We start from the raw sequence: 10097 nt of genomic DNA on the forward strand, positions 1-10097 counted from the left end.
GTTGGAAAAAATCCATCTGCTTCACTAACGTCCTTTAGAGAAAACAATCTGCCATCTTTACCTGGTCTGGCCTACATGTGACTCCAGAGCCACAGTATTGTGGTTGACTCTCAACTGCCCCCCCCAACTAGGGATGGGCAATAAATGTTGGCCAGCCAGCAATTCCCATGTCCCACGAATGAATAAAAGAGTCTTTTGTGGCTGATGAGTAACTCCATGCCATTACAATATATATTTACAACCTAAGGATCTCTGAACTTATGCATCCAAATTTTCTGTTCCTCCACTGCACTGAGTTAACTTCCATTCCAAAATCACTTTTTAAAAAACAAATGTATCATCCACAATCAGTGACAGTGAATACCATTTGACCCTTTTTTGGCAGTCTTAACTGATGAATATCTTGGTGAGTACAATGGGAATTTTGATATCCAAGCAAGTATGACCTTGGTTTAATGTAATCTGAAAACAGTACCTCTGACAATGCAGCAACTTCATTGAAGTGTTTGCCTAGATTACATGCTTAATTCCTGATGTGGAGTTTGAATCCATAATCTACAGACACAAGAGGCAAGAACACTCTCACTAAGCCTGGATGTTTTTCATGATGTGGAGATGCCGGCGTTGGACTGGGGTGAACACAGTAAGAAGTCTCACAACACCAGGTTAAAGTCCAACAGGTTTATTTGGTAGCAAATACCATAAGCTTTCGGAGCATTGCTCCTTTGTCAGATGGACGAAGGAGCAGCGCTCCGAAAGCTTATGGTATTTGCTACCAAATAAACCTGTTGGACTTTAACCTGGTGTTGTGAGACTTCTTACTGTTTTTCATGTCCAGGATGATCAGAATTGCAGGAGGTATCACTGATTGCTTATGCTCGCAAATAGGTCTTTGTTTTTTTAAAATTCATCTACTGTACCAATAAACCTATCTCATAGAATCCCTATAGTATAAAATATTTATATATCTCAGATTATATTTAAATAAATTAGGATCTCCTTTGTTTTCAAGGCTTCACTTGTGACTAGTACTGCATAGCTTTTTACTATGTGGAACAGTCAAAAGTGCACATAGCTTAAGAGAATAATGTAAAAGTTTGAGCTTGTCACAATAAGACCTTATTTGAACAGCAGAATGTAAAATACTAAAGAAATGTAGCTATAACTTTGTAATTTGGAAGTTTTCACACACCAAAGACCATTAAACTTCTTAATAAAGTTGCTTTAGCATTAGTCTTCAAAGGCGAAATGGCGACTGTATTAGTTTATGCTGATAGATATAAAGGATTTAATACCAAAATGCTTTAAGAATTAAATTTCAACAGTCTACGTTCTGCACTCCCACAATATAGACTGCACTCCCACAATAAAAGGCACACTGACCTTTCTTTTCTAATTTAAATCCACCTTTTTGGAGTGAATAAGTAAGAAATCTTGAATTTATAATTTGATGTAATTTGATGGTGAATTTGTGCTGAACTTTCTTCAAGGCCGATATGGCTTTCCTGGGGTTCATCTGCTTTGTGACTGCTCTCTGCAGTGGGTCCAATGTTTGAATATCTCCCTTGTGTTACAAGAAACCAGAAGTGGACAAAGTGTAGTGTGGTCATAGTGCTGTAGAATTTAAACATGGTTTCCTCTGACTTTTTTTTGGGAGATGTGTAGTTCAACATCCTATTGTTTTTGCTGACATTGGTTGGATGTGTTTGGTGTCAAGTCCACAAAAAACTTCCTAGGGTCTCATCCTTAGCTAATTTAATGCCATCCTTGGATCACACATGCCACCTATTCTCCCCTCCAATTTGCAGCAGTTTACATTTGGCAGTGCCAAATACCATCGACCACATTGTTTAGTTCATTCTGCAAACTAGTCTGCCTCGCTTCATCCCAACGGCTCAACAGCCTCTACCTCACGGTGGCACAGTGGCACTGCTGCCTCACAGCGCCAAGGACCCGGGTTCAATTCCGGCCTTGGGTCACTGTCTGTGCATGTCCTCCCTGTGTCTGCATGGATTTCCTCCCACAGTCTGAAAGACGTGCTGGTTAGGTGCATTGGCCATGTTAAATTCTCCCTCAGTGTACCCGAACAGGTGCCGGAGTGCGGGGCTTTTCACAGTAACTTCATTGCAGTGTTAATGTAAGCCTACTGGTGACACTAATAAATAAACTTTAAACTTTACCTACAACTGTCACCCATTTTCATTAACTTTGTTGAGTCCAGATCATTGTTGAAGGGAGTAGAGAAGGGGGAAAAGTCGTCATTACCGACGCTTTGATAAGTTGCAAGTAAACGAGCAAAAGGATTGTTTTTTTTATCGTTGACTTGCTCCGACGCCACCACAGCTGTTCAGTGACAGTTGGCAACTGACGGCGCGCGCGGGGCTCCGGAGTCAGCTGATGGCGCGCGCCAGGTGCACGCGGGACCCCGCGAGAGGGTGGGGCTTAGCGCGCAGACGCAGTGGGATCTCCGGGAGGGTGGGGCTTAGAACGCAGACGCAGTGGGATCTCCAAGAGGGTGGGGCTTAGCGCGCAGACGCAGTGGGAGGGAGGAGCTTAGCGCGCAGACGCAGTGGAAGGGAGGAGCTTAGCGCGCAGACGCAGTGGAAGGGAGGAGCTTAGCGCGCAGACGCAGTGGAAGGGAGGAGCTTAGCGCGCAGACGCAGTGGGGTCTCCGGGAGGAGGTCGGACAGGCGGGATGAGGGGACATGTTTTTCTGACAGGCCCTCCAGGTAGAGTCAGTCAAAACTCAATGGATGACAAAAAACCTTAAATATTTCGCAGTGCAAACGGTTACTTGATATGGTCAGGGAGAAAGACTACAATGTTTAATCGGAAATCTGGATTTGTTATTGCCACATGTATTGGGATACAGTGAAAAGTATTGTTTCTTGTGCGCTACACGGACAAAGCATACCGTTCATAGAGTACATAGGGGCGAGGGAAAGGACAGGGTGCAAAATGTAACAAGAGTAAAAGATGGAATTAGAGGGCATACTGGGGACAACTCGCACCACGCTCCGGTACCATCCTTTTACATCCCCTTCCCATTTGTGAGATCGTGCTGTGTGTAAATTGGCTGACGTGATTTCCAAGTGAATACATTTCAGAAATACTTACCAGGATAATGAATATGGTAGTTTTATTGGTTGATTAATGAAGAATAAGCTTATTAACTCTCCACGTGATGTGGTGATGGCCTAATGTTGTTATCGCTATACTGTTAATCCAGAAACTCAGCTAATGCTCTGGGGACCCAGGTTTGAATCCCACCATGGCAATAAAAAATATCTTGAATTAAGAATCCACTGATGACCATGAAACTATTGCTGATAGTCAGAAAAACCATCTGGTTCACTAATGTCATTTAGGGAAGGAAATCTGCCATCCTTACCTGGTCTGGCCTACATGTAGCTCCAGACACAACAATGTGGTTGACTCCCAATTGCCCTCAGGTAACTAGGAATGGGCAATAAATGCTGGCCAGCTACTGATGCCCATGTCCCACGAATGAATTTTTAAAAAATCCCCCACACTAAAAATGCAGTATAGTAAACATGCTCACGGTCCAAGGGGTGTGCTCTTCCATTGTATGATAGTCACCAGAAATCCAGCCTCTTAATTTAAAAGTAGTTCATTAGGAACAGAAGTTGAGACAAGCCCTGCTCCACGGAGACATAATCCATTGCCTTCCTTGGCACCCCATGCGGGGGGGGGGGGGGGGGGGCGAGGTGGGGATGTTCTTCGACTAGGCCTGAGTGGCTCCATTAACTGGAAAGGGGCTGTAACATTAGAACAGATCCTGAGAACTCTTGCTACTGGAAGTATAAATGTCATTGCCATGACCTGGAGACAAGGGAATCCATTACTGTGAGTCTCTGCAGGCTGACAAAGATGACATCTTAAAAAGCCAATCAATACTATATCTTTTTTTTGTCAAAACACAATAGAACTACACTCTGGGTCAGAGGGGAAGGTTGGCACAGAAATCTGAACATTTTTGCATAGGTAAAAATACTTTTTTCCAATTTTATTTCCACAACGACAAGTGTTCTGTGATAAAAGCTTACACATTGCGGTTCTCATAAGTTGTTGTATTGCAGGCATGCACAATCATTCCCCCAGCTGTACTTTTGAAATATACTGTGAAAACCTGAATTAAAATACAAAGGAATGCTCTTTAAGTGTTTAACATTTCTTTGATAATGTTGTAAGTATTACTTCTGAGCTTTGGTCAGTAGCTGTCAAGAATCCAGCAAGGAAAAAAGTTGTCCGTTTGGGTGAGGCATTGAAGCCATTTTATCGATAGGTTGAATTGGGAACATATGGCAACAGAAAATGTTCCAAGGTTTAAAAAAATATAATGCCATATATTATATGTATATACTATAAAACATACACGAGAAGTCAAGACCAAACACAGGATATTAGGTACCATAAATAAAATAACTGACATTTGAATAGCACCTTTAATGTAGTAAACCATACCAAGGCACTTTATAGGAGAATAATTGGACAAAAATGTACACCAAGCTAAAGGAGGAGGCATTATGACAGGTGAATAAAAGCTTGGTCAAAGAATCGTTAGTTCTGTAAAGGGTCCTGGGTTTCTTCAGAACTTGCATTAACAAAAGACACAGCAAAATTTAAAACATCAATAAAAGCTGTAAGCTAAAATGTTGGAAGGCACCATTTTTTTAGTTGTGATTTAACCTGGTGTTGCATTAGTACGGTATCGCCAGTCTGAGTCCTGCGGTTCTTGCTCGTCACACTGTTCATTCAATCGATACTTCATCTCACTTTATAGAGTGTAGGAGATAGGTGTATGGAGTGTGCAAGTATGAGTGAACCTTTGGGCTTTAGTTAGGAAAATGTCACTTCTCAGAGCTTTACAAGAAATGTTATTACCAGAGTTCAGCATTCCCTTTAAAGATGCTTTGTGATGTAAATGAAATGAAGGTTTATCTTCCATATCGTATTAAAGTCAGATGAATAAGTGTTAGCCAACAATGTACAATGGAGTGGTCAGTGAAAATTCTGTAGCATTTTAAAATTAGTTGTAGTTTTTCTTCAGAAAAACAATTAGGTCGTAATTCAAGAGGTTGTTCATTATTGTTACTCAAAGTCAGAACCTGAAGTTGTCCACATTTTATTTAGTATTCTTAATAAAAGGGCTTCACATGATAAATTCCTTACATCTCTAGAGACGTTAAAGGAGATGTGTGGAGATGAGGCATTGTCCTGAGAAAGGAGAAGGAAAAGCTACTTAAATATAGAGTGGGATTTCTAGGCCAGGAATATTGCTTGGGGAGAAGGAAACCTAAAAAATGGGGAGTGTCTAAAAGTTTAATGCACAAGGTTTTCTTTGGTCTATTTCAAGTTACTTTATTCTTTTTCAGTAAAGTTACACTAGCCAATCCTACTTATCTCTTGAAGAAATTGTTTCATATTTTTCTAGGTATTGGAAAAACAACCCTAATCCACAAAGCCATAGATGTGTTGAAAACTTCTGGGATTCCCGTTGATGGATTTTACACTGAGGAAGTCAGAAAAAATGGAAGAAGAATAGGATTTGATGTTGTTACGGTGTCTGGTAAACGAGGAACTTTGTCCAGAATTAGGTATATATTGTTTCAATTTCTCAAACTTTTAAAAATATTATTTCAAGATAATGAGCTTAGCAGTTTTTAAAAATGATATTTTCCTGTCCCTAGCAATGATTCAGGTACTCTGAACAGTAGGCGATGTGAATATAGAGTTGGTCAGTATGCAGTGGATCTTCCATCATTTGAATGCCTGGTCCTGCCACTTCTTGAAAAAGTAAGCTGATGAATTAAGCTCATGAGAGATACGCTTCTCTTATTTTTTGCTGATCTGTTATAACTGTGGGTATAGACCACTTTACATTAGAAAGGGTGGCACGGTGGCACAGTAGTTAGCACTGCTGCCTCACAGCACCAGGGACTCGGGTTCGATTCCAGCCTTTGGTCACTTTCTGTGCAGTCTGCATCTTCTCCCCGTGTCTGCGTGGGTTTTCTCCGGGTGCTCCAGTTTCCTCCCACACTCCAAAGATGTGCAGGTTGTTGATTTGCCATGTTAAATTGCCCCTTAGTGTCAGGGGATAGGGCTTGGGTGGGATTGTTGTCAGTGCAGGCTCGATGGGCCAAATGGCCTCTTTATGCACTGTAGAGATTCTGTTCTCTTCTATGGAAATTCAAATTTAAGTAGAAGAAATTAATGACTGATTGTGATAATTGAGAAAGTATAGCCAAAAATATGAACCTTATGGTGCCATTAGAGAAATCAATAGGTTAATAGGGTAGCACTGTAATTTGTTTCTCTCTAATTCATGTAGGTTAATGACGGAGATGACAAGGAAAAAATGGTGTACGTGATAGATGAGATCGGGAAAATGGAGCTCTTCAGTGAACCCTTTATCCAGTCTGTACGTCAAGTCCTAGATGGAGTTGGTGCCACCATACTCGGAACTATTCCTGTCCCTAAGGGAAAACCTCTAGGACTTGTGGAAGAAATCAGAAACAGAAGGGATGTTAAAATCTTTAATGTAAGAACCTGAATATTGACATTTGCAATTTGAGCAGGCACTGTGAATTTACTCTAAAAAGCATTTTCCAATAGTAAAATATTTATAAGCTGTTAGAATTGTGCTTCACTTAAGCACACAACTAAAAATAATCTTGAATGAGTAAGAACTTCCCATCCACCTTTCTCCAATATTCCCTAGTTTTGAGGGGGCTTTGATTATAGAAACATAGAAACATAGAAACCCTACAGTGCAGAAGGAGGCCATTCGGCCCATCGAGTCTGCACCGACCACAATCCCACCCAGGCCCTCCCCCCACATATTTTACCCGCTAATCCCTCTAACCTACGCATCCCAGGACTCTAAGGGACAATTTTTAACCTGGCCAATCAACCTAACCCGCACATCTTTGGACTGTGGGAGGAAACCGGAGCACCCGGAGGAAACCCACGCAGACACGAGGAGAATGTGCAAACTCCACACAGACAGTGACCCGAGCCGGGAATCGAACCCGGGACCCTGGAGCTGTGAAGCAGCAGTGCTAACCACTGTGCTACCGTGCCGCCCCAATTATAGCAAGTGTATTGACTATTAAATAGTTACATTTGTTTTACAGGTTACAAAGGATAATAGGAACAGTATTGTACAAGAGATTGTCACATCAGTGCAAGACTGCAGAAAGTTAAAAGGAAACTGATCCAAATTATGGATGATTGGGGAGGACATGCCCCCATGAGCTGTGCAGATTTCTGGTTAGGAGTTACATTCTGATTTGTGCTTTAATTTTTTGGCCTCCACACAACTTTGTGTAATGCCTAAAGATTTAATGTACTTCAAGTTGTTGCTTCAATATTTTGTTCTTGTATATAAAAGTGGTTATATGCATTTAAGCTTTTCTTCCAACATATGCACATTCTTTAAGGTAGTGGTTGGATGATTACTGGAATGTTTTAACAATCCATCCATATGAACTGCATGGAAACAACAGTCAAGTGACCTGAAAGTTTATTAAGAACAATCGTGGGAAATATTACTTGTCCTCAAAACTGAACTCATTTAGAATGAAGTTATTTTAATTATATAAGCATGTTTGAAATAGTGCTATCCCCTTGGTTGCCGCACAAACAGCTTTTCTGTTTCTCCTGAGAAAATTGATATTTGTTTTGTTGGCAAAATTCAATTTCAAACATTAAAATTACAAAAGAGAAATACGAAAACCTTTTGAATTCAGAACTTATTTATAAAATCTTGCCCATGTTAGTAAATTCCAGGAAGTAGCTTGTATTATTGATCGATATATTACCTGGTCTGCCTGTGAAAATTAAAGTAAACTTCTGTTGTATTTAGTCTTCACTATGGCATGCTTTGTTGATGTTGCTTTGCTGTTAATTAGTTAACACACAATCATGCAGCAAAGTCTAGAGTGAACCAAAAGAAGGTCAAATGTCCTAAACATGTTGATGCATGTGTAAATATATATTTACAATACATGTACAAATTTAGTTACAAGTCTGCATTATCACCTCTTGTATTTAATGGAAAATGCAGTGTATTGCAGCCACAGGGTTTTCAGATAGTAGTGCTAACCACTGTGCTGCCCATTTTGATGGTGTCTTCCCATCTGCCGTCCTTCAAGTACTATGTCCATCCATCAAATTTAATTTTCAGATGCTTTATACTAAGTGACCACCTCCCATAAGGTTGCTCATCATCCTGGCCTGTAGTCCAAGGTCACTGAATGCAGTTAGAAAAATGACTTCTGATAACTAAAATATAACTTTATTTTAGTATTCGAACATTAAAGACAGAAAACAAAGATATAGTCTTATATACTAGCTGTGCATAGCCAATATGAAAAAGAACAAGGTCTCCAAAAACAGGTCACTAGATTATTATTGATTAATTAATGGCAGCGTGGCCGAGCAGTCTAAGGCGCTAGATTAAGGCTCCAGTCTTCTGCGGAAGCGTGGGTGAGGCAGCACTGCTGCCTCACAGCTCCAGGGACCTGGGTTCAATTCGCAGCTTGGATCACAGTATGTGTGGAGTTTGCATATTCTCTCCGTGTCTGCGTGGGTTTCCTCTGGGTGCTCCGGTTTCCTCCCACAATCCAAAGATGTGTGGGTTAGGTTAATTGGCCATGCTTACTTGCCCTTTAGTGTCTCGGATGTGTAGGTTAGGGTTTAGCGGGGTAAATATGTGGGGTTGGGTAGGATTGGCCTTCTGCACTGTAGGAATTCTATAATCAAAACACAATCATAGTTGGGTTAAGATCAATGTCTACAAAGTAAGATTTAATATAAAATGACTTTAAATATTCAATATAGATTTGAAATCAAGAGGAAAGTGGAAGTGCAAAAGTGCAAACCTTAGTGGTCGCAGGCCTACAAAGTAGATTGCTCCTGTAATATGACAATCTGGATGGTGAGTCTAGAACCAGGGCCACAGTCTCAGAATAAAGGGTAGTCCATTTTAAGACTGAGATGAGGATGAATTTCTTCACTCAGGGTGGTGAATCCTTGGAATTCTCTATCCGAGAAGACTGCAAGTTTAATTATTCAGCATGTTCAAGACAAACGTTGGTCGATACATTTCTAGATATTAATGACATCAAAGGATATAGGGATAGAATGGGAAAGTGGTGTTAAGGTAGATGATGGTCAGCCATGATCTAACTGAATGGCAGAGAAATGGGCCAAATGGCGTACTCCTTTGCTGAACTGCACTAAACTTCAAAATACCATGTCAACTTTGTCTGTATTCCAAAAATGGTGGTCTTGGTTCTGCCTATATAACATTTAAATATTGGAACATCATATGCCAAATATATAATTGCATTAAAAGCAGTTCAGAGGAGGATTGTTGGAATGATATCTTATGAGAATGAAAGAAGATTGGGCCTATATCTGTTGGAGTTCAGAAGAATGAGGAGTGATCTTATCGAAACATATAAGAGTCTGAGGAGACTTGACAGGATAGATGCTGAGAAGATGGTTCCCCTTGCGGAGGACTCTAGAACTAGGGGACAGTTTAAAAATTGGATGTCTCCCATTTAAGACTGAGGTAAGGAGATTTATTTTTCTCTGAGTGTCGTTAGTCTGTGGAATTCTCTTCCCTAGAGAGCAGTCGAGGCTGGGTCATTTAAGATATAGAAGGTTGAGTTGACAGAGTCTTGATCAACAAGGGAGTCAAAGGTTATGAAGGGCAGACAGTAAATTGAAATTGAGGCCACAATCATATCAGCTGTGACCATACTGAATGACTACTACTCCTAATTTTTGTGTTCTTGTATATCCAGACGATGCTCCCATGGGCCACTTAGCTGCTAACCATGAAAGCCACATACTCCCATTATGTTGTAAATTCCTCAAATAAAGGACATTATAAAATATTGATGTTCAGATTTGGAATTTATTCACAAATGAAACAACAAAATTAGCAGCCACCCTTTCCAACCCAGAGAATTTTAACAGAACAATCCAGTGAATACAGACAGGACTGAGTTACTTTGGTTTGCTATGCTTTCTAGACTGCATATTGCCTGAGGGTCCACAGGTTG

The 10097-nt window shown here is 40.5% G+C and overlaps 1 protein-coding gene across 1 annotated transcript; it reads left to right on the forward strand.

Moving 5' to 3' along the window:
* The first annotated feature begins 2624 nt into the window (after positions 1-2624).
* Positions 2625-8382, forward strand: ntpcr (nucleoside-triphosphatase, cancer-related). Its single transcript, XM_078213420.1, has 5 exons — positions 2625-2729; positions 5456-5618; positions 5712-5817; positions 6353-6562; positions 7158-8382. The coding sequence occupies exons 1-5, from the start codon at positions 2696-2698 to the stop codon at positions 7236-7238; spliced, it is 594 nt and encodes a 197-aa protein (XP_078069546.1). The 5' UTR covers positions 2625-2695; the 3' UTR covers positions 7239-8382.
* Positions 8383-10097: the final 1715 nt, after the last annotated feature.

The sequence above is a fragment of the Mustelus asterias genome, chromosome 5 (assembly GCF_964213995.1).
Source record: "Mustelus asterias chromosome 5, sMusAst1.hap1.1, whole genome shotgun sequence".
NCBI classification, from domain to species: Eukaryota; Metazoa; Chordata; class Chondrichthyes; order Carcharhiniformes; family Triakidae; genus Mustelus; species Mustelus asterias.